At 34.6% G+C, this 23,814-nt stretch overlaps 8 protein-coding genes and 1 pseudogene across 9 annotated transcripts; 4 read left to right on the top strand and 5 right to left on the bottom strand.

Annotated features, from left to right (window-relative positions):
- Positions 91 to 867, bottom strand: LOC104759215 (ribonuclease 3-like). The gene is made up of 3 exons (XM_010482168.2): positions 785 to 867; positions 483 to 681; positions 91 to 394 (listed from the first exon to the last, which is right to left on the bottom strand). The coding sequence occupies exons 2-3, from the start codon at positions 658 to 660 to the stop codon at positions 168 to 170; spliced, it is 405 nt and encodes a 134-aa protein (XP_010480470.2). The 5' UTR covers positions 661 to 681; positions 785 to 867; the 3' UTR covers positions 91 to 167.
- On the bottom strand, positions 1,081 to 2,205 carry LOC104755716 (ribonuclease 3-like). The gene is made up of 4 exons (XM_010478166.2): positions 2,087 to 2,205; positions 1,806 to 1,961; positions 1,504 to 1,702; positions 1,081 to 1,415 (listed from the first exon to the last, which is right to left on the bottom strand). The coding sequence occupies exons 1-4, from the start codon at positions 2,192 to 2,194 to the stop codon at positions 1,189 to 1,191; spliced, it is 690 nt and encodes a 229-aa protein (XP_010476468.1). The 5' UTR covers positions 2,195 to 2,205; the 3' UTR covers positions 1,081 to 1,188.
- Positions 2,306 to 3,229, bottom strand: LOC104759216 (ribonuclease 3-like). Its single transcript, XM_010482169.1, has 4 exons — positions 3,111 to 3,229; positions 2,830 to 2,985; positions 2,528 to 2,726; positions 2,306 to 2,439 (listed from the first exon to the last, which is right to left on the bottom strand). Exons 1-4 carry the CDS (start codon positions 3,216 to 3,218, stop codon positions 2,306 to 2,308), a joined length of 597 nt encoding a protein of 198 aa, XP_010480471.1. The 5' UTR covers positions 3,219 to 3,229.
- On the bottom strand, positions 4,804 to 7,522 carry LOC104755717 (ribonuclease 3-like). 2 transcript variants are annotated; one of them, XM_010478168.2, is made up of 4 exons: positions 7,382 to 7,522; positions 5,538 to 5,693; positions 5,239 to 5,437; positions 4,804 to 5,155 (listed from the first exon to the last, which is right to left on the bottom strand). In XM_010478168.2, the coding sequence occupies exons 1-4, from the start codon at positions 7,481 to 7,483 to the stop codon at positions 4,932 to 4,934; spliced, it is 681 nt and encodes a 226-aa protein (XP_010476470.1). In that variant the 5' UTR covers positions 7,484 to 7,522; the 3' UTR covers positions 4,804 to 4,931. The 2 variants fall into 2 exon arrangements, with proteins under 2 accessions (XP_010476470.1, XP_010476469.1); XM_010478167.1 differs by lacking the exon at positions 7,382 to 7,522 and adding an exon at positions 5,781 to 5,909.
- Positions 9,972 to 12,750, top strand: LOC104755718 (probable apyrase 4). Its single transcript, XM_010478169.2, has 8 exons — positions 9,972 to 10,822; positions 11,057 to 11,169; positions 11,268 to 11,375; positions 11,586 to 11,628; positions 11,733 to 11,921; positions 11,998 to 12,095; positions 12,211 to 12,407; positions 12,496 to 12,750. Exons 1-8 carry the CDS (start codon positions 10,210 to 10,212, stop codon positions 12,653 to 12,655), a joined length of 1,521 nt encoding a protein of 506 aa, XP_010476471.1. The 5' UTR covers positions 9,972 to 10,209; the 3' UTR covers positions 12,656 to 12,750.
- Positions 13,562 to 16,380, top strand: LOC104755720 (probable apyrase 3). Its single transcript, XM_010478171.2, is given in 9 exon segments — positions 13,562 to 14,167; positions 14,283 to 14,395; positions 14,729 to 14,836; positions 15,065 to 15,107; positions 15,217 to 15,408; positions 15,502 to 15,599; positions 15,715 to 15,911; positions 16,010 to 16,133; positions 16,136 to 16,380. Coding segments are annotated over 9 exon segments (1,491 nt in total). The 5' UTR covers positions 13,562 to 13,584; the 3' UTR covers positions 16,169 to 16,380.
- Positions 16,951 to 18,284, top strand: LOC104759217 (annotated as a pseudogene).
- On the top strand, positions 19,761 to 21,856 carry LOC104755722. The gene is made up of 7 exons (XM_010478173.1): positions 19,761 to 19,885; positions 20,042 to 20,285; positions 20,373 to 20,444; positions 20,608 to 20,675; positions 20,755 to 20,905; positions 21,001 to 21,084; positions 21,184 to 21,856. The coding sequence occupies exons 2-7, from the start codon at positions 20,076 to 20,078 to the stop codon at positions 21,361 to 21,363; spliced, it is 765 nt and encodes a 254-aa protein (XP_010476475.1). The 5' UTR covers positions 19,761 to 19,885; positions 20,042 to 20,075; the 3' UTR covers positions 21,364 to 21,856.
- Positions 21,822 to 23,777, bottom strand: LOC104755721. The gene is made up of 9 exons (XM_019238744.1): positions 23,686 to 23,777; positions 23,349 to 23,460; positions 23,081 to 23,163; positions 22,864 to 22,997; positions 22,721 to 22,770; positions 22,547 to 22,639; positions 22,382 to 22,473; positions 22,176 to 22,282; positions 21,822 to 22,082 (listed from the first exon to the last, which is right to left on the bottom strand). Exons 2-9 carry the CDS (start codon positions 23,429 to 23,431, stop codon positions 22,041 to 22,043), a joined length of 684 nt encoding a protein of 227 aa, XP_019094289.1. The 5' UTR covers positions 23,432 to 23,460; positions 23,686 to 23,777; the 3' UTR covers positions 21,822 to 22,040.

Below are 23,814 nucleotides of genomic sequence, written 5' to 3' on the forward strand. Positions count from 1 at the left end.
GTATTTGAGTCTTTATTACAATGCTTAATTGGGTGGCCTAAATGTAAATTTAATGGGCTTTTGTAGCAGACAAATGTAATTGCCATTTCACACTTGAAAAGATAACAACAGAAGAGATAAAGACCTTGCATAACAAGAAACCATATATAAAACGCGTAAATATATAATTAGAACTTAGCAAACTGGAGTTTAGATGGACATTTTCCTCCTTTAGGCAAAACAGGACATTCGATAAACTCAGTTCCTGATGTATCAACACAAATGTAGATCTGATATAGCTGGTCATTACGCTCCCGATCTTTGTTACACTGGAGTCCTGGCGTAAATCCAATCCCATCTTTTATCGCCTTGGTGATCTTTTTCAGATCGTAGAATCCATCATCCGGGTTAATTTCTACAATTAATTACCAAAAGAAAATTAATGGTCATTGATAAGTTTAAAATGTATACACATGAATAGTAGTGGTTTTTATTATATATACCGGCGTTTGTGAGAGTTTGGAGAAGATTGGCTTTGTCTTTGAGTTTAAGAGCAGCCTCAAAGTATTCGTGTTGGTCCATTACTGATTCTGCGCACGTGCCATGCTTCTCCCATTCGTGTTTCCAAAACTTGAACCCTTCGTTGCTCGGACACGATAGTGTTGGCCAATTCTTTTTCATACTACTTAGCAGATCCTCTATCTATACATGCATTCATAATATATATATATATATATTTAAAAAAGTCATAGCTTAATAAATAAATATGAATATTACTCCATCATTTATGAATGTATATGTATACCTGAGACCTGTCAAATTTGCTGTCGGGATCGCAATTTGATGGCCATGAACTACTGTTATAATTAGGCCAAAGACCGTGGATGCCAAAATNGAATTTACTAATATTTATCTTCATTAGTTATTACGTTTGTTTATTAATTTATTATTCTCAACTTGTTTCTCGACAATGGATATGCATACAACAACTTCTTTTGTAGAAGAGACCAAAAAAAAAAAAAAAAAAACTCCNATAATGATGGTATTTGAGTCTTTATTACAATGCTTAATTGGGTGGCCTAAATGTAAATTTAATGGGCTTTTGTAGCAGACAAATGTAATTGCCATTTCACACTTGAAAAGATAACAACAGAAGAGATAAAGACCTTGCATAACAAGAAACCATATATAAAACGCGTAAATATATAATTAGAACTTAGCAAACTGGAGTTTAGATGGACATTTTCCTCCTTTAGGCAAAACAGGACATTCGATAAACTCAGTTCCTGATGTATCAACACAAATGTAGATCTGATATAGCTGGTCATTACGCTCCCGATCTTTGTTACACTGGAGTCCTGGCGTAAATCCAATCCCATCTTTTATCGCCTTGGTGATCTTTTTCAGATCGTAGAATCCATCATCCGGGTTAATTTCTACAATTAATTACCAAAAGAAAATTAATGGTCATTGATAAGTTTAAAATGTATACACATGAATAGTAGTGGTTTTTATTATATATACCGGCGTTTGTGAGAGTTTGGAGAAGATTGGCTTTGTCTTTGAGTTTAAGAGCAGCCTCAAAGTATTCGTGTTGGTCCATTACTGATTCTGCGCACGTGCCATGCTTCTCCCATTCGTGTTTCCAAAACTTGAACCCTTCGTTGCTCGGACACGATAGTGTTGGCCAATTCTTTTTCATACTACTTAGCAGATCCTCTATCTATACATGCATTCATAATATATATATATATATATTTAAAAAAGTCATAGCTTAATAAATAAATATGAATATTACTCCATCATTTATGAATGTATATGTATACCTGAGACCTGTCAAATTTGCTGTCGGGATCGCAATTTGATGGCCATGAACTACTGTTATAATTAGGCCAAAGACCGTGGATGCCAAAATCTGCCGCAGGTTTGCCGGATGTTGGATAGCAACAAGAACTTTTTGTATCACAATAGGCTCCTGGCCACTACAAATATACATTAACAAACAACAATCACTTGGACATAAAATTTATATGTTTCACATAACGTTTATATATTTGTTTAAAAAAACATAACAAATTTATAAAATGGGTTAAATCAGAGGACAGACCTGAACAACAAAGTAGAAGAAATCAAAGTCTTCTTGAGATTGTGGAAGGTAAACACTTTGAAACATTAGAAACTTGAGGATACCCCCGGCCCAACCCTTTGCTCCCATCTTCTTGTTTTTTTTTTTTTTGCTATTCGTTTCTGTGATGCATGATTAAAGACATTTCGGCTTCAAATTTATACACAAATGCAAATTCCATATGATACCATTTTTAATATGTTATTCAACTATGATTATTGTNTCATTACGCTCCCGATCTTTGTTACACTGGAGTCCTGGCGTAAATCCAATCCCATCTTTTATCGCCTTGGTGATCTTTTTCAGATCGTAGAATCCATCATCCGGGTTAATTTCTACAATTAATTACCAAAAGAAAATTAATGGTCATTGATAAGTTTAAAATGTATACACATGAATAGTAGTGGTTTTTATTATATATACCGGCGTTTGTGAGAGTTTGGAGAAGATTGGCTTTGTCTTTGAGTTTAAGAGCAGCCTCAAAGTATTCGTGTTGGTCCATTACTGATTCTGCGCACGTGCCATGCTTCTCCCATTCGTGTTTCCAAAACTTGAACCCTTCGTTGCTCGGACACGATAGTGTTGGCCAATTCTTTTTCATACTACTTAGCAGATCCTCTATCTATACATGCATTCATAATATATATATATATATATTTAAAAAAGTCATAGCTTAATAAATAAATATGAATATTACTCCATCATTTATGAATGTATATGTATACCTGAGACCTGTCAAATTTGCTGTCGGGATCGCAATTTGATGGCCATGAACTACTGTTATAATTAGGCCAAAGACCGTGGATGCCAAAATCTGCCGCAGGTTTGCCGGATGTTGGATAGCAACAAGAACTTTTTGTATCACAATAGGCTCCTGGCCACTACAAATATACATTAACAAACAACAATCACTTGGACATAAAATTTATATGTTTCACATAACGTTTATATATTTGTTTAAAAAAACATAACAAATTTATAAAATGGGTTAAATCAGAGGACAGACCTGAACAACAAAGTAGAAGAAATCAAAGTCTTCTTGAGATTGTGGAAGGTAAACACTTTGAAACATTAGAAACTTGAGGATACCCCCGGCCCAACCCTTTGCTCCCATCTTCTTGTTTTTTTTTTTTTTGCTATTCGTTTCTGTGATGCATGATTAAAGACATTTCGGCTTCAAATTTATACACAAATGCAAATTCCATATGATACCATTTTTAATATGTTATTCAACTATGATTATTGTTAAAATATTCGTGCTTAATCAAAAATGTATTCCCTTAAGCAATTATTTTAATATTTGGGGAAATTAAAGTCATTTATTTTTATTTTTGCTAAGCAAAAAGTCATTTATTTAAGGTCAGTAAACTCAATCTCATATTTTAGAAAACTGATTCTTATGCAATTCTCATCACTATTTTGTGCTTTTTAATTGTTTTGATATATTAATAGACTCTTTTTTTTGGGTCAAAAGATATATTAATAGACTTTGTTTTGAGAAATTTGTCACGATCAACAAATTTAGACAAATCAATCAATCATTAAAATTGACCAACTATTTTTGCATACTTTACAAAAACGTTATTTGCACTATGTTATGTTATCCAAGTCGCAGACCAACTACTTCAAATAGAAAAGGCCGTTTCCGCGGATTGATCCGATCGAGTGGAGATTAAAAAAAAAAAAACAAAGATTGACTTTAAATATTTATGAGGGATATTCATTTCTATTGTGCTTAGCCTAATCCCTTTAAAAATTTGGGAAGAAAGTATCGTATAAAAACAAAAACAAAAAAAAGTAAGAGGAGTGTACGTTACAGACTTACAGGCTTAGAACATGTGACCCAATATATAACCAACTAGCTAACGTTTAATTAATTATTAGCTAATTAATGCTTTGTAAGGAAGAGTCAAATGTAGTAATCATAGCTAATTGATTAAGGATCTGTCTACAATTAGCGTCAAACGTGTTATATGAACCCTTTAAACGAAAAATGAATATAAGCAACATGAAATAACATAGAAATGTTGAAGAAGAAGGCCGCGAAGGTACGTGAAATTATAGAATTAGCGACCACTACTAATCCACTTCCCGGTGATTAATACTGGTTAGTTGGTCATGCTTTAACAATTAACAGCGTTATTTTCAAATTCACTAGCGTGTTTGATCATCGAATGAGTGTATTCATAAAATAAACGAGAGTTTTAGTCAACTGTCAACCTCAAACCTAGAGTTTTTTTTATATATATTTTTGTTTTGATTTTGTTTTTATTTGATTTGATTCGATTTGCGTATTACATAATTTCAATATATATAATCGAACCAATTTAAATATTTGATTTGACCATGTGTTATTTGTAAAAAAAATATATACATTGATCCAATGGTCTTGAATCCTAATTTTACCATGGTTACTTACTTACTTACTTAGTTACTTGTTTTAAAATCTCGATAAACCGCTCCGGTCCATGGTAAAATTAAGTCAGTAAACCTCAAGGTGACCCGATTCGATTCGGTCCCGCGTTTAGTACACCTCTCTTTCATGAATCCATATGCATTGGGGTTGAATTTTCATGAAATGTATGCTGCATAGTTAGAAATATTGCAGTATGTTTTACTCCACATCACATGTATACCAAAGTTTATGTTATTTAAACTTTAGATAAAAAAAAAAAAAAAAAACAAGAAACTAGAAAAGATGCAACATAAGAGATATATAATTAATTAAGAGAAAAGAAACTTGATTGATAAGAGAAATTAGAAACGATAACAATAGAAGAGATCTGGCATAACAAGAAACCATAAATAAAACACGTAATGATATGATTTAGAACTTAGCAAACTGGAGTTTAGATGGACATCTTCCTCTAGGCAAAACAGGACATTCGATAAACTCACTTCCTGATGTATCAACACAAAGGTAGATCTGATATAGCTGGGAATTACGCTCCGGATCTTTGTTACACTGGAGTCCTGGCGTAAATCCAATCCCATCTTTTATCGCCTTGGTGATCTTATTCAGATCGTAGAATCCATCATCCGGGTTAATTCCTACAATTATTAAAAGAATATGGTCATTGATGAGTTTAAAATGTATACACATGAATAGTAGTGGTGTGTATGTATATATATACCGGAGTTAGTGAGGATTTGGAGGAGATTGGCTTTGTCTTTGAGTTTAAGAGTATTCTTAAAGTAATCGTGTTGGTCCATTACTGATTCTGAGCAAGTGCCGTGTTTCTCCCATTCGTGTTCCCAAAAGTTGAACCCTTCGTTGCTCGGACACGATAGTGTTGGCCAATTCTTTTTCATACCACTTAGCAGGTCTTCTATCTATACATTCATATACATAATTTATATTAGAAAAAAAAACCATTGCTTAAGAAATATATAGGAATATTACACGATCATTTATTTATGTATATATGTATACCTGAGATCTGTCAAATTGGCTGTCGGGATCGCAATTTGACGGATATGAACCATCTTTATAATTAGGCCAAAGACCGTGGATGCCAAAATCTGCGTCAGGTTTACCGGATGTTGGATAGCAACAAGAACGTTTTGTATCACAATAGGCTCCTGGCCACTGCACATATATAAATACAAACAAGTATTACTTAATTTGGTCATAAAATTTAGAAATGTTTCACAAAAAGTTTATCAGATTACATACCTGAACAACCAAGTAGAAGAAATCAAAGTCTTCTTGAGATTGTGAAACGAAAAGACTTTGAAACATTAGAAACTTGAGGATAGCCCAACCCTTTACTCCCATCTTTTTATTTTTTTTCCTATTCGTTTCTGTGATGCATGATTAGACATTTCGGCTTCCAATTTATACACAAATGCAAATTCCATATCCCTTGTAATACCCTATTTTTAATTTGTTAATTATTCATCTATTATTATTGTTAATGTCTTCGTGATTAATTAAAAAAGATGCGTATATCCGATCCCCTTAATACAATCCCCTTTTTAATAAAAGGGAAGTACACAACATTGTTTTGGTAGACTTTATAATTTTAATAAATTGTTATAAATGGTTACAAATAAGTTATACATAGATTATTGATTAATCCATATATTAATTGTTACAAGTTGATAATTCATATATTAATGTTAACAAATAAAATCTTGGCAATTAATCACATTTAATCATGATTTCTGAGATTTTATTGTGAATTTCAAAATAAAATCTGACCTAACACCCTTCCAAGCTTTTAATATAAATCAATGTCTTTAAAACCGGACCGGAAAGTGAACCGGAAGTCTTTCGGGTCATTGGGTCAACAACTCAGACCGATTGAATTACGGGTCAATTAGTTTATTAGTTTGATTACATTTTATGAATATTATATCTACTTTTCTATAAATATATGAACAAAACATACATAGTTAAGTACTAAATAACTAAAATTAAACTTTTAAATGATTAGATAAAATAACTAACTGATTCTTTTATAAATAACAACATTTATTTTTAATTTGGTTTGAGTTTAAAGTGTGACGAAAATAAGATATTTTAATTTGAGACCGACAACCCGGTCCGACCCGCCGGTTCACGGGTTTTTTGCGGGGTTTTCTGGTTTTTTGCGGGTTTTATTTATTAGGTTTTTAGAGGTTACCCGGACCGGAATACCTATCGAGTTGTGGTTGGATCGAACCGATCGGCCAGTCCGATCCTGGTTAAAAAACATTGATATAAATTATTCAGATCTCCATTCACCAANTGTTATAAATGGTTACAAATAAGTTATACATAGATTATTGATTAATCCATATATTAATTGTTACAAGTTGATAATTCATATATTAATGTTAACAAATAAAATCTTGGCAATTAATCACATTTAATCATGATTTCTGAGATTTTATTGTGAATTTCAAAATAAAATCTGACCTAACACCCTTCCAAGCTTTTAATATAAATCAATGTCTTTAAAACCGGACCGGAAAGTGAACCGGAAGTCTTTCGGGTCATTGGGTCAACAACTCAGACCGATTGAATTACGGGTCAATTAGTTTATTAGTTTGATTACATTTTATGAATATTATATCTACTTTTCTATAAATATATGAACAAAACATACATAGTTAAGTACTAAATAACTAAAATTAAACTTTTAAATGATTAGATAAAATAACTAACTGATTCTTTTATAAATAACAACATTTATTTTTAATTTGGTTTGAGTTTAAAGTGTGACGAAAATAAAATATTTTAATTTGAGACCGNTTAGAAATGTTTCACAAAAAGTTTATCAGATTACATACCTGAACAACCAAGTAGAAGAAATCAAAGTCTTCTTGAGATTGTGAAACGAAAAGACTTTGAAACATTAGAAACTTGAGGATAGCCCAACCCTTTACTCCCATCTTTTTATTTTTTTTCCTATTCGTTTCTGTGATGCATGATTAGACATTTCGGCTTCCAATTTATACACAAATGCAAATTCCATATCCCTTGTAATACCCTATTTTTAATTTGTTAATTATTCATCTATTATTATTGTTAATGTCTTCGTGATTAATTAAAAAAGATGCGTATATCCGATCCCCTTAATACAATCCCCTTTTTAATAAAAGGGAAGTACACAACATTGTTTTGGTAGACTTTATAATTTTAATAAATTGTTATAAATGGTTACAAATAAGTTATACATAGATTATTGATTAATCCATATATTAATTGTTACAAGTTGATAATTCATATATTAATGTTAACAAATAAAATCTTGGCAATTAATCACATTTAATCATGATTTCTGAGATTTTATTGTGAATTTCAAAATAAAATCTGACCTAACACCCTTCCAAGCTTTTAATATAAATCAATGTCTTTAAAACCGGACCGGAAAGTGAACCGGAAGTCTTTCGGGTCATTGGGTCAACAACTCAGACCGATTGAATTACGGGTCAATTAGTTTATTAGTTTGATTACATTTTATGAATATTATATCTACTTTTCTATAAATATATGAACAAAACATACATAGTTAAGTACTAAATAACTAAAATTAAACTTTTAAATGATTAGATAAAATAACTAACTGATTCTTTTATAAATAACAACATTTATTTTTAATTTGGTTTGAGTTTAAAGTGTGACGAAAATAAGATATTTTAATTTGAGACCGACAACCCGGTCCGACCCGCCGGTTCACGGGTTTTTTGCGGGGTTTTCTGGTTTTTTGCGGGTTTTATTTATTAGGTTTTTAGAGGTTACCCGGACCGGAATACCTATCGAGTTGTGGTTGGATCGAACCGATCGGCCAGTCCGATCCTGGTTAAAAAACATTGATATAAATTATTCAGATCTCCATTCACCAAAATACATCTCACATATTCATACAAAAAAATAATAATAATAATAACAATCATTTCTCAGTTTACAATGCTAACCCGTCTTATAAATTATATTTTATTTTGAAATTATAATACAGATCAAAGGAATTTCAACCCGTGCTCTAGCACGGGTCCAAATCTAATTCTTTTAATATTCGGGGAAAAGTCATTTTTACGGTTTACAAGTAGATTGTAAACTCCCATCTCATATTTTAGAAAACTGATTGTTAAATTTTTAATCCTCTCAAGTCTCATACACTACAAAAAAATATGAGTTTTGTTAGCTCTAGAGAAATGCTATTATATAATGCATGCAATCGTCGTGTTTATATTGTTTGTTTTTTTAGTTTATATGAATTGTTTATTTATATCTATAGACTTTTGTTTTGAGAACTTTGTCACGATCAACAAACTTAAACGAATATGTCAACTCTTAGAATCAACCAACTATATCTAAATCTACCACCTCCTATAAATATGTATGCATATTTTACAAAAACGTGGATTTGCACTACCCCCTATATACTATCCAAGGATCGCAGACCAAACTACTTAATTAAAGGCCAATTCGGCGCGGCGGACTGATCCGAGTGTAGATTTAAAAAAAAGGATTGACATTAAAATATTTATGATGAGGGATATCCATTTCTATCGTGCTCAACTGATATTAAAATTTGGGAAGGAAGTACTGTATGAAGAAATTAAAAAAAGTACGAGGAGGAGTATACGTTACAGGCTTACAGCATGTGAACATGTTGTTAAGGATCTGTCCAGGATTAGCGTTTAATGATTCGCGCTAATTAATGCTTTGTAAGGAAGGGTCAAATGTAACAATCATAGTTAATTGTTAAGGGATTTGTCCAGGGTTAGCGTTAAACGTGTTGTATATAATATATGAACCCCTTTAGCAAAAAAAAAAAAAAATGAAACATAATATGGAATAATGGAGGAAAAGGAAGGTACGTCGAATTATAGAATTAGCGACCACTACTTATCCACTTCCTCGTTGATTAACAACACGTGCTTACCGATTATGTATAATAATTAATAGTCAACTGGTCATGGTTTAACAGCGTTATTTTGAATCCACTATCTAAAACCGCAAAAGAAAAAATGATCCTACAAACTTTTCGTGTTTTATTTTTTATCAACCACGAGACGAGAGAGTATTTCATAAAATAAATAAGAGGTTTTCGTGTTTTATTGTATTTGTCTGATTTGAATTGATTTGGTTTGAGTATTTACATAATTTCAATTATCAGACGAATTTAAATATTTGATTTAATCGTGTGTTATTTGTAATAAGAAAATAATCAATAGTCTCTGAATCCTAAATTTTGTTACCATGGTTACTTGGAATAAACCGATCCGGTCTATGAAAGATAGACTTGATTGATACGATTACTTAAAAGTTAAAACCGGAGTCACCCGCGTTTACTACACCTCCACTTCGCTTAGAAGGATCCGATAATCAAACGGTTTGAAGTATAACCCGACCCGGTCCAAATTGTGAGGAGCAGGTGTGTAAATTCGTAAAAAAGGCGCTCCACTCGAGTCGACCAATAATTTCCGTCACCACTACGAAATCGGAGACTGAGAGCTTCATCGACGGCACGGCGGTCTCCGATCACACTCCCGATCTCCGATTATACAACTAGGTTCACGATAATTGTTGGATTTTTTACGTTTCGTTTGCGTACACGTTCAGATCTCATGATCCCTTATCCGTTATTTTCGTTAAAGCTCCTTAAACCTTGATGCAACGGCCTAGTGCTCGTTCCAGGTTGAAATTCAAATCAGATATGATAGATCCTCCCGAGGTTGAGACTTCACCTGGTCACAACCACCGATCATCGCCGTCCACACTCGCTAAACCCAAGTCAAAACGAACCAAATCGATTATTTTGTTAATCGTTGCTTCTGTAGCTATCGCGTTGGGGTTATTGTTTGTTTGCTTTTCAATCGTACGCTCTCGAAGGAATCAGAGAGTTTCGCTGCTCAAGTACAGCGTCGTTATCGATGGCGGGAGTTCGGGGACCCGAGTTCATGTGTTCGGGTACCGGGTTGAATCCGGGAAACCGGTGTTTGATTTCGGAGAGGAGAGTTACGCTAGTTTTAAGTTGAGTCCTGGTTTGTCTGCGTATGGTGATAATCCGGAGGGAGTGAGTGAGTCAGTGACGGAGCTTGTGGAATTTGCTAAAAGGAGAGTTCCTAAGAGAGTGTTGGAGGAGAGTGACATTAGGTTGATGGCTACTGCTGGAATGAGATTGCTTGAATTGTCTGTTCAGGAATGGATTCTTGAAGTTACTAGAAGGGTTCTTAGATCTTCTGGGTTTAGTTTTAGAGAGGAATGGGCTTCTGTTATCTCTGGTTAGTTTTCTTGAGCTGTTCTTTAAGATTAGGGAATCTTAGGAGAGTGTTTGGTTGAGATGTTTAAGTTTACCTTCAGTTGATGATCTTGAATGAATTCTTGTTAGTATTGGAGTGGTTTGGGATGAGACTTTTGCTTAAAGTTTTAGCTTAGTTGAGTGAGTGATAGTAAAATGTGTCCCATCCATTAAAGATTATGGTGCTAATTACTGGATATCATGGAAAATTGTTCAGGATCTGATGAAGGTATATATGCTTGGGTTGTTGCAAATCATGCGCTTGGTTTGCTTGGAGGTGAACCTTTAAAAACAACTGGAATTGTTGAACTCGGTGGGGCTTCTGCTCAGGTTTAGTTTTTTCCCCTGTCAAATCTGTTATCGATATAGCTTAACTGTGTGATAATTGATCGACTGTTAGGTGATGACTGTTTGTTGCATTCATTTAGGTAACATTTGTGTCAAGTGAGCTTGTGCCTCTGGAGTTCTCGCGTACGTTAGCCTATGGGAATGTCTCATACAATCTCTACAGTCACAGCTTCCTCCACTTTGGGCAGGTAACTGCTGAGAGCAGAGTATATTGTCTGAAGTTGTTTTCTTTGATTTGCCCTTTTTAAATGTTTGGAAACTTAGTGTAGTTGTGTCCCTGTTAGCTGCTTAGGGTCTCTGATTTCTATGCTTCCGCAGAATCGTAGGACATGCTACCTAACAAAGGATTTTTATCCGTTATAATGTTTAACAAGCTATTAACTTTTGTCTTCTCGCAGGATTCAGCACAAGAAAAGTTATTGGATTCACTACAAAACTCATGTTAGTTGTTGATAAATCTTTGAAATAATTGCAATTTGGAGTTTTGGCAATTGAAATAAGTTTTTTCCCCCTCAAATTTCAATATAGTGTTTCAATCCTTGCAGCTGCAAACTCTGCAGGGAAAGGAAGAGTTACTGACCCTTGTGTTCCTAGAGGATACACCCTTGAAAAAAGTTCACAGAAAGATTCATCCGGATTCTTAGCTGAAAAAAGGTTTACAGCTTCACTTCAAGCTGCTGGTAATTTCTCAAAATGTCGATCCGCCACATTGGCAATGTTGCAGGAAGGAAAAGGTAAACTCACATAATTGATATTCTGAATATTGTTTACTGTGTCAATTTTCTATCTCTTATTGGTTTTACTTTACAGAGAAATGCCCTTATAAGCATTGTTCTATTGGATCAATATTCACACCTAATCTTCGAGGAAGTTTTTTGGCTACAGAGAATTTCTTCCACACCTCGAAGGTAAAAATCCTTTTAATCTCATGTTAGTCGACGTCATGATTCGATCTGAATGTCTGGAGAATTAATTGTTTGAACACTGGTCATTTGGTCTTATACATTTTTCTGTATGATTCAGTTCTTTGGGTTGGGAGAAAAGCATTGGCTCTCTGAACTGATATTAGCCGGAAAGAGATACTGTGGAGAGGAATGGTCGAAACTGAAAGTGAAATATCCAACTTTTAAGGACGAGAATTTGCTTCGGTATTGTTTCTCATCAGCATATATTGTCTCAATGCTTCACGACAGTCTTGGTATTGCTCTCGATGATGAAAGGTAACAAAGTAATTTAGATCATTTCAGTTTTTGGGTCTTGATCTAAAATTATGTCATCTTTTTAATAATAATTATTATTACTATGCAGAATTGGGTTTGCTAGTAAAGCTGGACAAGACATACCACTTGATTGGGCATTGGGTGCTTTTATCCTAAATACTGCCACATCCACTTTTGATTACAATGGTAAATCTAGAAAAATTCTTGACTCGAGTAACTTAGCCAGATACAAAAACGATATTAGTTAATATTGTTTTTACTATATAAAAAAAGACACTATTTCACATAAAACAAGTAAATTATTATCATTACGTTAACTCGTGTTTAAGCTATACATTCGTCATATTAGTCTCCTTTTGTGTAATTAGTTGGCCACCCATAACAAAAAAAAAATTGAAACCAATTTGAATTAGAGTGTGATGTGTAAGGGTTTGTGTGAATCTTTTGCACTTTTTACATAACTTTCAAAACATTTTAGCTGTAAAAAGTGTCATAAATGCATATTAATTACCACGAATGAGTAGCAAACAGTGTTATACATATCATTTGTTCAATTTTACAAAGGAATATACCCCAAAGCATGTGTCGACCAACGTAACATAAGAAAATAATAAAAATCAGCAGAGAGGGCTTTAAAGGGAAGATATCAAAAGCTTTGGTTACCAATATAATTTCTCGACAACCAATGAGGGACGAGATCAAGAGCCATTGAGATGTATAGCCAGTGATGGCTGTTGATTGAGAAACTGTCCCACGGCCAGTGATGATTGTGTTAGACACGTTTTTTTACTCGAATAAGTATAAATCAAGAAAATAGATAATTGAATTACTAATTTCCAGAAATTTCTTGTCTCCAAATCATTATTGAACCGAAATATAATTTATTTTATACTGAGAGTAGGTGTTGAAATTCATTACTTAAGTTGTAGGTCTTCGAACGGCAATTTCTAACTTCAATTGTGAAATCAGATTCTCTAAGAGGAAGACTCACTAGCTATTGGGTTACGTTATTTTATTTTAATTTGTTTTCTCTTGCGTTATTTGCACTACGTTTATTGCTATTGCGTTACGTCTTTTTTATTTAAATTTTCTTGCGTTTTTTACTATTGATTATTTTGTTAGTTACGGTTCCTTAGACGTTAACGCAACGGATGTCATGCTCATTCCAGGTTGAAAGATGGATGCTCTCAAGGTTCAGATTCTACCTGAGCACCAATCATCGCCGTCGTCTACGTACACGCTCGCAAATCCTAAGTCGAACCCCACAAAATCGTTGATCATGCTACTGTTCATCGCTTCCGTGGCTGTTACGTTAGGGCTACTGTATGTTTCCAATTCAAATTCAGCACTAGTCTCCGGAAGTTTGCTTTGCCCTAGAACTTCGCTCAGGTACAGCGTCGTTATCGATGCCGGGAGTTCGGGGACCCGAGTTCATGTTTTCGCGTACTGGTTTGATCAGTACGGTGAACCCGTTTTCGATTTCGGAGAGAAGCATTACGCTGATATGAAGTTGACTCCTGGTTTGTCAGCGTATGCTGATAACCCCGAGGGAGCAAGCGTGTTAGTGAAGAAGCTTGTGGAATTTGCCAAGAATAGAATCCCCAAGAGGAAACTGAGGAAGAGTGACATTAGGTTAATGGCGACTGCTGGGATGAGATTGCTGGAAGTGCCTGTTCAAGAACAGATTCTTGACGTTACAAGAAGAGTTCTTCGATCTTCTGGTTTTATATTTCGTCACGAATGGGCTACTGTTATCTCTGGTTAGTATTTCTTTTCGTTTTTGGGAATCAACTCTTCTTGTAACGTCAAGAAATATCTTGATGCAGAGCAATGGAATATCTTCATATGCTAATTATTGGGAAATATATTATTCAGGATCTGATGAAGGTATATATGCTTGGGTTATTGCCAATCACGCACTTGGTTCGCTTGGAAGTGATCCGTTGGAAACAACGGGGATTGTTGAACTCGGCGGGGCTTCTGCACAGGTTTTAGTCTCTTCTCTCTCACATATGTTATCGAGACAAATGTATGTACGTGGCTGGATGCTGACAAAAACATGCAAAAATAATAGATTTTTTTTTTATATAGGAAAAGTCAATATTACTATGCACAGCAAAACTACGGAAAGAAAAATCAAGTATATATATAGCTTAGAGCCTTAGACTTAATACAACATTGTGTTTCGATTTTCTTACAACTTTTTTTTCTCTCACAAATTTAGAAACAACGGAATACTACAACTAGGTATAAAAGTCAACTATATATGGTGGTAAATGTCTATTATAAGCGAAGACTTTTTTTTGTGCATTTTGGCTTAGGTGACATTTGTGTCAAGTGAGCATGTGCCTCCTGAGTTCTCGCGTACGATAGCCTATAAAAATGTTTCATACACAATCTACAGTCACAGCTTCCTCCACTATGGGAAGGTACGTAACTTTTTGTGACCAAAGCTTTTTATTTTTTGAGTACTTCTTTTCTTTGGTGTTCATCCTTTTAAAAAGTTGTTAGTAAAGTTTTTTTCTGTAATTGTGTCCCCTATCTAATCACTTAATTTATTTATTTTCCCCTCAAAATTGTATATAACGCTACCAATATAACGGATTTTATCCTTTGTCCTAATTTTCAAAAAGCTATAATTTTTTGTCATCTTGCAGGATGCAGCTCTAAAAAGGTTATTGGAATCACTTCAAAACTTAGGTTACTTTCTTAATAAATCCTTAAAGTAATTACACTTTTGCAATTAGGTAATTAAAATAATTTTTTTTACCCCTCAAAACTCATATATATGGTGTTTCAATCCAAACAGCTGCAAACTCTACAGGGGATGGAATAGTTGATGACCCATGTACTCCTAAAGGGTACATCTACGACACAAGTTCACAGAAATATTCATCCGGATTCTTAGCTGATGAAAGCAAATTGAAAGGCTCCCTTCAAGCTGCTGGTAATTTCTCAAAATGCCGATCCGCTACGTTTCAACTTTTACAAGAAGGAAAAGGTAAAAGATCTCATTATTGGTATAGCTGAATAATATCTTCCCTTGCTCTTGATCTCTTATGGGTGTAGTTTTGGTACTTTACTTTGTGTACAGAGAACTGTCTATATAAGCATTGTTCTATTGGATCAACATTCACACCTGATCTTCAAGGAAGTTTTTTGGCTACATCAAATTTCTACTATACCGCTGAGGTATTATATTTCTTGAAGTCTCATGACGTCAATAATATATTTCTGAATTTTGTGGAGAAATAGTTTGAAGATTAAATTGTCTTATATATATATATTTGTCTAAAATTTGAATCAGTTCTTTGAGTTGAGAGAAAAGGGTTGGTTGTCTGAATTGATTCCAGCCGGGAAGAAATATTGTGGAGAAGAATGGTCAAAACTGAAATTGGAGTACCCAACAACCGAAGAAGAATTTTTGCGTGGGTATTGCTTCTCATCGGCATATATTATCGCAATGCTTCACGATAGTCTTGGTATTGCTCTTGATGATGAAAGGTAAACGATAATTAATGCATAAATTCAAGAACATTTATAGATATCTCAATGTCGGATTTTGGACAAAGATATAAAACTATGTTTGTTTTTGTCTGCAGAATCAAGTATGCGAGTAACGCAGGAGAAAAACACATACCACTAGATTGGGCATTAGGCGCTTTTATCCTAGATACTGTTACACCCACTTCTTACAAAGGTGGTAAATCTAGAAAACATCTTGGCTTTTTTTAAGTAACGTAGCCAATTACAAAATATGAAATCATATTTTTGTATTCTACGTTAAATTGTGTTTGAAAGTTGAAACTATCATTTTTTTTCTTTTCAATGTAATAAGTTAGCTACGCCCTTTGGTGGGTGTGTATGAATAATTTTCCCCTGCGTGGGATTGTCTGTTCTCGTTAGTGGGACTGTATTGTATGCAGTTTTTGTTGTGTTCTTCTCAATATATAATATATAATGCTTTGAAACATCTCAATCAATTACCACTACTAGATTCTTAGTCTGAAGCTATATTCGCATAACCCAACAGAGATATATAAAACTCTTAATGGGGACCATATGAGCATGGGATTGGCTAAGAACTTGGACCACCGCGACAGACGACAATCCTTTGTTGGCAAGTCCTTCTATTTTGGGATCGGATGGTACACGTTTTTTTAATTGGTTGTACTTTTCTTCAACAGTTTAGGTCTACAACAAAATTAGAGATAATTTGATTACCAGTTTCTTATCCTGTGAATGATTGGTTTTGTAAAAGATATTATATACAGTAGGTCTATAGAATATAGTTCATTTTTAGTTATATATAAGTCTTCCAAAGGCCATTTGGGACGACTCCAATTTCTCATCTGTATCTGTTACAAAATCAAATTCTAGTCTAATTCAGAAGAATACACAAAGAGAAATTGCCTCAGTTACGTATTTTTTTCACTACGTTTATATTGTTATTGATTTATTGTTTCATTTTTCGTTATCGTTCCTGTAAAATTAAAAGTAGATGCAATGCTTGTTCCTCCAGGTTAAACATATAAAACCAGAGATGGATGCTCTCAAGGTTCAGATTCTACCTGAGCACCAACCATCGCCGTCGTCGTCGACGGACACGCTCACTAACCCCAAGTCGAAGAAAGCCACGAAAACGATTATCTTGCTAACTGTCGCTTCCGTAGCTGTCACGTTAGGGTTACTATTTGTTTTCGTTTCAGATTCAGCTCTGTTCTCCAGGAGTTTGTTTCAAAGAAGTTCACTCCGGTACAGCGTCATTATTGATGCTGGGAGTTCCGGGACACGAGTTCATGTGTTCGAGTACTGGTTTGAGTCCAGGAAACCCGTTTATGATTTTGGTGATGAACGAACACTACGCTAGTTTGAAGTTGAGTCCTGGTTTGTCATCGTATGCTTATAATCCGGACGGAGCGAGCGAGTCAGTGGCGGAGCTTGTGGAGTTCGCCAAGGGGAGAGTTCCCAGTGGAATGCTGAAGGAGAGTGACATTAGGTTAATGGCTACTGCTGGAATGAGACTGCTTGACGTGCAAGTTCAGGAACAGATTCTTGACGTTACAAGAAGAGTTCTTAGATCCTCTGGGTTTAACTTTCGCGACGAATGGGCTACGGTTATCTCTGGTTAGTTTTCAGAATAAATATATCTTTATTGATGGAATACCATTGTTGTTTAAGATAACTTCTACCACACCTCCAAGGTAATAATTAATCCCATAAACTGATGTTGGTCGACGTAAAGACTTCTCTATGGATATATTATTGTTTGAACATTGGTCTTATATATGTTTTTGTCTGAATCAGTTCTTTGAGTTGGAGGAAAATGATTGGCTGTCTGAAATGATTCCAGCTGGGAAGAGATTTTGTGGAGAAGAATGGTCGAAACTGAAAGAAAAATACCCAACAACTAAAGACAAGTACTTGCATCGTTATTGCTTCTCATCAGCATATATAATCTCAATGCTTCATGATAGTCTTGGTGTTGCTCTTGATGATGAAAGGTACATATTATTATTGGTCAAGTTCAAGATTAGTCAGTTTAGGTTTTGGTACAAAAAAAATGAACCAAAAAGCTATATATGTTTGTTTTTTGTATGCAGAATCAAGTATGCGAGCAAAGCAGGAGAAGAAAACATACCACTAGATTGAGCATTGGGCGCTTTTATACTAAACACTGCCACACCCACTTCTGATAACAGTGGTAAATCTAGAAAAATGCTTGGCTTTTAAGTAACGTAGTCAAATACATAAATGAGTGTAGTTGACTCAGAAATTGTATTCTACGTTACATTGTGTGTTGAAACTATTGTATTAGTAGTCGTCGATCGTTTCCTTTCGTGGAATAACTAAGTTAGCTCTACTCATAATAAATTGAACGCCAATATGTGGTGGTATGTGTGTAATCGATCTTACGATATGCATTGTCGGTAATATACATATGTGGCGGTATGTGTATGATATCGACATTTTGAGAAAACCTCTGCGACCTTCCAATTATAATTTTAATATTACCTTTTTAGAAAATTGACTTTACATTCTCTGAACTATTCAAGTCTACAACAACCTAATTGATAAGTAAATTACCACTAGTTTCTTAGCCCGAATTCTACGTGGAATATAATTATAGTAGGTCTAGAATAAAGTTGATTCTGTTGATCGAAGACAAATGATCTATTTTTTCTTTTATTCCTTTTGGATCAGTATCGACTATAATGTAAACCCAAACCCACAGTTTCATTCTGCAAAGTTATAGAAACGGCCTTGGTTCTCTAACGCAAACATTGATATATAGAACCTAGCTACAATAAAACTTACAAAATCCCAAAGAACTTTACATTTATTGGTTATACAATAAAGGGTGTATATCTGCATTCACTTTTTGGGTCAACTGTGTGTCAGATTATTGTATATAGCAATTATATGAATACGTGACCATGTCTTTTCTTATCAACTATAAATAAAATTTTCTATTCAAATGGAATGAATACTTGACAAATTCTATAAGGAATAACTCAACGGTCAATAATGTTCAAACCGTACAACTAGGACTACAACATATATATATATATATATATTCAACATTTATGTACCTGACAGTTTATGGTCAACCACGTTTATACATGTTTCTTCTAATATTCCTCAAACCAAACGTTTATATTAGTGAAATAAGATCAAGTGTTTACTTATTTTAAAGAATCGAACTTTTTTCATAGTTGTATCTTGCCGTTAACCATATTCACTTGTAATTAATAGAAAAATGTTGTTTATAAAAATAAAACTAACCTATCGACTCTATTCAGATAATAATACTAAAAAATGTATCAAGTTTATTTTTTATAAAGGAAATAAAAAACTAAATAATGGTTTTCAAAAATTATATATAAAGTGACAGTTAAAAAGCATAAATAAAAAGAAGAGAGAAACTAAAAGACTCATGAAAGTGATGAGTTTTGAACTGATCATAGGATTAAAACAACATACTGTATGATGATGATGATGATGATGATGATGATGAAAAGCTGTATTATTTGGAGTTAATTGACTCGGTTTAAGTTATTTAATCAAACAACAGACAAATTGTTTAAATTTCATAAGGAATTAGTAATAATCTATGTTGTCAATAATAAGACTACTAGATAGATGATAGATATGCTATATTAGAAAAAAAAAATAAAAAGAAACAAAAGACTAGTACTTTAGATTGCAACTAGGAGAGCCGTTATACTCAGGTCAACGGCTATAAACTAACGGAGCCGTTAATTCTTTTTAAGACGTCGTTATCTGATCTCTCTCTCTCCCGCTATAAAAAGCGTTTTCCCCCAGTAGCGTCTTTTCCGGGAAAATAATAAAACTATTTGCCATAGAAAAAAAAAGTTTCTCTCATCTCATCTTCCCGATAAAATATTTTCTTGGACTTCTTCTTTTTCTTTGGGGGGTCTCTGCTAACATTTCTCATCCCGATCTTTTCAGCTCAGGTGATTTTTTTTCTCGATTCAATCTCTCCGATCTTGGCTGTTTTCATCGGCGTGATCCTTGATTTTTTTTTTTTTTTTTAATCGGATTTTTTTTAAGCTCATAATATCTGATTAGAGTTCATATACTTGTGAACTTTGTTTCTTTTTTGTATTTAGGGATTTTCATTTTTGCTTTCGGAAAACACTGAAGATGAGTAATCACATGGTTGTATATGTCGATGGACTAATTCAACCGGTTCTCTCGGAGGATAGTGTAATTGATATCCACGACGGAGATACTACTACGGAGGAGGAGGAGGAGGAGGATTCACTGGTTTCGTCGGCGGAGTGCCGTATTTGTCAGGAGGATTGTGCTATTGAGAATCTTGAGAGTCCTTGTTCTTGCAATGGTACCTTAAAGGTTGTTTTTTTTTTCTCTTCTCATTGGTCACAGTAAGAAAAAAGCTGAGAGTATTTGACTGACTCAAAGTTTATGTGTTTTGATCAGTATGCTCACAGGAAATGTATTCAACGTTGGTGCAATGAAAAGGGAAACACTTTATGTGAGATCTGTCATCAGGTATACTATATATACACACCTTTTGTCTGATGAAATCACTAGAAACTGAGACTCGATAAGAGCTTCTAAGAGGAGGCAATTGAAGAATGCAGTGGTGACTAGTTTATCTTGATGATTGAGAATTCGATTCAAATTAACACCCTTTTATCTTCTCTTATCACAGCCATACCAAGCTGGATATACATCTCCACCACCTCCACCAATATCTGAAGAAACTACTATTGACATTGGGTAATGATCAGTTCCATAGTTCTGTCATACAACTTAAGGTTTGGTTTTCTTATGACTTATTTTCTCTGTTTTCTTTTAGTGGAGGATGGAGAATCTCAGGTTTGGATTTGAACGATCCACGCCTTCTAGCAATCGCTGAAGCTGAACGCCAGATTTTAGAAGCTGAGTATGATGAATATACAGCTTCAGATACCACTGGAGCTGCATTTTTCCGCTCAGCTGCTCTAATAGTGAGTCTCTCTAAAAGCTTCTCAACAAGTTTCATCAAACCACTTTCAGACTTTTTCCCAAGTTCTCTAACATTCCTCTTCTCTTTTTTTTGCAGTTGATGACTCTTCTTCTATTGCGACATGCACTGACTATACCTGATTATTCAGATGGTGAAGATGATCCTTCTTCAATACTCTCTGTAAGTTCAAATCAAGTTGCCACTTCTTCTTCTTGTAAGTGCATATACTGGAAGTTTCATCAAAGTTCTAACTCTTAACCTCAACATCTGTTTTTGCAGCTTTTCTTACTCCGAGCTGCCAGTTTTCTTCTTCCTTGCTACATCATGGCATCAGCCATCAGTATCCTGCATCGGCGTAGACAAAGACAGGAAGCAGCAGCCTTGGCCACTCGCTTTGCGTTGGTGCTCAGCTCGCGGCAACCTAGAGCCGTGATTAATTATTTGTCAATGGAGCCGTGATGTAATAGTTTTTACACCAAAAGTTTCAGGTATATGCTTTTCGATGATTTCATCAGGAAAAGATTCATGAATTGCTGTTACAAGAGTAGTTTGCAGTAAGTGGAGAGAAGAGAGGATTCATTGAATCAAACCTCTTCTTTTCACTTCTTGCAGAGCAATTGACTCTATCCTTTTCTGATGAAATGATTGAAGAATCATATGTGGTGTGAAATTATTAACCAAGATCCAATAGCAACAGGACCATCCTTCTGAATTGACTCACAACAAGGAGTGTCCTAACTTAGCTTAGGTTCTTTTTTTCTTTCAAGTATTAGAATCTAAGAAAGATTCTGTGTAAATTAAAATAAGAGTTTCTGATCTTGTGCAATTTCCCTAGATTGTAATGTAGCATTAAGTTTTTCAACAAAACTCGATTGGGGAGGTGAGCATTTCACTTTATAGGGAAAAGCCGAGAGACATATTTTGTAATGTGTAAATAAATTTGTTTTCTCCATCATTTTAGTCAGTCATACACTACTGTCATGATGTGGTGGCAATAAGGCTAAGTATCACATATAACTTGACCAAAACCCAAATTGCATAGTATGAATTCTTTTCTCGAATACAAAAGATCTTACTAAAATCGATGAAGCTTTCCGATGTTAATTACGGACAGAACAAAGAGCAAAAGCTCAAAGCTAGTTTGCCTGCAATAGTTCCTTAATGTCATACCCTTGGATCTACAAAAAAACAAAGGAAAAGACAAACATATGTTTAGAGTTGATCGGTCCTTTTAACATTGTAGTGATCATAGGAGTGAGAGAGTTTTCAACCTGAAGAAAAGTGAGTAGTAAAATAACTCCTGAGTTCCAAATACCGTGTATGACCATTGGGGTAATGAGATTGCGGGTTTGTGCATACGATAATCCCAAAACACTTCCTAAAATCGAATGGAAAAACGAAAGATACGTGTTGTCATCCAAAGATGTTTATAACCATGAGAAGATGCTAATGTTATTGTTTTGAGTTATGTTTTTACCTAGAATAAACAGCTGTGGAAATTCGCCGGGTGTGAGATGGGCAAGGGCAAATGCAGCTGAGCTGATGATAATTGCTATTGGGGTTGGGACCCTGAAATGCCGAGAAAAACAAAATGTAATAAGCTGTTGCCAGAACCAAATGAGAAGAAGACAAAAGGTTTTACCATTTAGTAAGAGAGACCATGAAGAATCCACGAAAGACGGTCTCCTCAAGAAGTGGGGCAAGGATTCCAGTTATGCCCACTAAGCTTAAGGTGCTGTAAAATCATCATGTGCAATGTGATCAGAATCCTAGTATTAATGCTCATCCTCGATTTCTATTGCTTTGCGGGAAATACCTGATGCTTGAGGAGCCAATTAATGGAAGAAGCTTCATCAAAGAGTCTACCTGAAAACATCACACTAGGCCTCATTACTATCATTCATCAGATGTTTCAGAAAAAAAAAACGTACAAATATGGTAGTGAAGCCTCCTCCTAACCTCTCTCTCGGGTGCCTCTGTCCTGAACAAGGATAAAGCAACACCTGTCAACGCAATAGCACCAACAGCACCAACTAGACCGATTCCACCCCACACGAGCCATCCTTTTTGCAGGTTGAAGGGTTGTCTCAAATCTGAAGATTGAACGAAACGTCAGATGCCAATAAAAGAACAAACCCTGCAAGACAATCCCTAATGAAAAAGAAAACCAAAGTACCATAGCGAAGAATATCTTCAGGAAGTGGCTCGAAGGTTTTGGCAACAGTGAATATGACAGCAAGCACCACTGCAGTTGTTAAGCTGCAAAGCATTTAGATAAAGTCATTCAACATAAGACATTTTAAGAACTTGAAAACTCAAGAAAGAACTAACTTTACAAAGTAAAATCGGCTAAAGCACTGAGATTTTATATTAGCAAAGTAAACAAAAAGAGCTACGACTGTGACTATGTAACTGGAATACACAAAGGATAGAAGTTTTGCTACCCTTGATCCAGGAACAAAATTTCCGCCTTATCGTCCAAACTCAGTTTCTCAGCATCAATTCCTAAAAACGGTATGACTGCCATCTCGGTTAATCCTGTCAAAACAAAACTGCCTGGGAACACAATTAATCTCACTCCCCCATACATCAAAATAGTTAAGAACTTGAGAGAAGAGTATATGTTCATACAGAGAATAGTCACTAAACATCTAATAACTTACACCAAAACAGATAGATTATCTTTCAAAACAATCTACTCAACCATCACATTTATCCTAACACACAGTCTACGTTTTATCAAAATCCAACCCTAAAATTCAAAGCTTTTGAATAGAGTACCTTAATGCACAAGCGAACGAAGTTAAGGAAACAGTCTGCCATTCCCATGGAACTTCCCACCTCTGAAGTATCGGCCACTCTGAGCTACCTCCTTGTAACTAGAAAAAAAAAACCAATTAAAACTTTAAT

The sequence above is a fragment of the Camelina sativa genome, chromosome 17 (assembly GCF_000633955.1).
Source record: "Camelina sativa cultivar DH55 chromosome 17, Cs, whole genome shotgun sequence".
NCBI classification, from domain to species: domain Eukaryota; kingdom Viridiplantae; phylum Streptophyta; class Magnoliopsida; order Brassicales; family Brassicaceae; genus Camelina; species Camelina sativa.

What these genes read in the sequence shown, in the direction of transcription:
- LOC104759215 (XM_010482168.2), bottom strand. Translation starts at nt 660, where the DNA reads ATGAAAAAGAATTGGCCAACACTATCGTGTCCGAGCAACGAAGGGTTC. An exon ending in CCAAACTCTCACAAACGCCG is followed by an intron (nt 395 to 482) that starts GTATATATAATA and finishes AATTAATTGTAG; the next exon opens with AAATTAACCCGGATGATGGA.
- LOC104755716 (XM_010478166.2), bottom strand. Translation starts at nt 2,194, where the DNA reads ATGGGAGCAAAGGGTTGGGCCGGGGGTATCCTCAAGTTTCTAATGTTT. An exon ending in TCTTCTACTTTGTTGTTCAG is followed by an intron (nt 1,962 to 2,086) that starts GTCTGTCCTCTG and finishes GTATATTTGTAG; the next exon opens with TGGCCAGGAGCCTATTGTGA. An exon ending in GCAAATTTGACAGGTCTCAG is followed by an intron (nt 1,703 to 1,805) that starts GTATACATATAC and finishes ATGCATGTATAG; the next exon opens with ATAGAGGATCTGCTAAGTAG.
- LOC104755717 (XM_010478168.2), bottom strand. Translation starts at nt 7,483, where the DNA reads ATGGGAGTAAAGGGTTGGGCTATCCTCAAGTTTCTAATGTTTCAAAGT. An exon ending in GCCAATTTGACAGATCTCAG is followed by an intron (nt 5,438 to 5,537) that starts GTATACATATAT and finishes ATGAATGTATAG; the next exon opens with ATAGAAGACCTGCTAAGTGG. An exon ending in CCAAATCCTCACTAACTCCG is followed by an intron (nt 5,156 to 5,238) that starts GTATATATATAC and finishes TAATAATTGTAG; the next exon opens with GAATTAACCCGGATGATGGA.
- LOC104755718 (XM_010478169.2), top strand. Translation starts at nt 10,210, where the DNA reads ATGCAACGGCCTAGTGCTCGTTCCAGGTTGAAATTCAAATCAGATATG. An exon ending in AATGTTGCAGGAAGGAAAAG is followed by an intron (nt 11,922 to 11,997) that starts GTAAACTCACAT and finishes TTTACTTTACAG; the next exon opens with AGAAATGCCCTTATAAGCAT. An exon ending in ATTGCTCTCGATGATGAAAG is followed by an intron (nt 12,408 to 12,495) that starts GTAACAAAGTAA and finishes ATTACTATGCAG; the next exon opens with AATTGGGTTTGCTAGTAAAG.
- LOC104755722 (XM_010478173.1), top strand. Translation starts at nt 20,076, where the DNA reads ATGAGTAATCACATGGTTGTATATGTCGATGGACTAATTCAACCGGTT. An exon ending in TCCGCTCAGCTGCTCTAATA is followed by an intron (nt 20,906 to 21,000) that starts GTGAGTCTCTCT and finishes TTTTTTTTGCAG; the next exon opens with TTGATGACTCTTCTTCTATT. An exon ending in ATCCTTCTTCAATACTCTCT is followed by an intron (nt 21,085 to 21,183) that starts GTAAGTTCAAAT and finishes CTGTTTTTGCAG; the next exon opens with CTTTTCTTACTCCGAGCTGC.
- LOC104755721 (XM_019238744.1), bottom strand. Translation starts at nt 23,431, where the DNA reads ATGGCAGTCATACCGTTTTTAGGAATTGATGCTGAGAAACTGAGTTTG. An exon ending in TGAAGATATTCTTCGCTATG is followed by an intron (nt 22,998 to 23,080) that starts GTACTTTGGTTT and finishes TTCAATCTTCAG; the next exon opens with ATTTGAGACAACCCTTCAAC. An exon ending in ATTGGCTCCTCAAGCATCAG is followed by an intron (nt 22,640 to 22,720) that starts GTATTTCCCGCA and finishes ATGATTTTACAG; the next exon opens with CACCTTAAGCTTAGTGGGCA.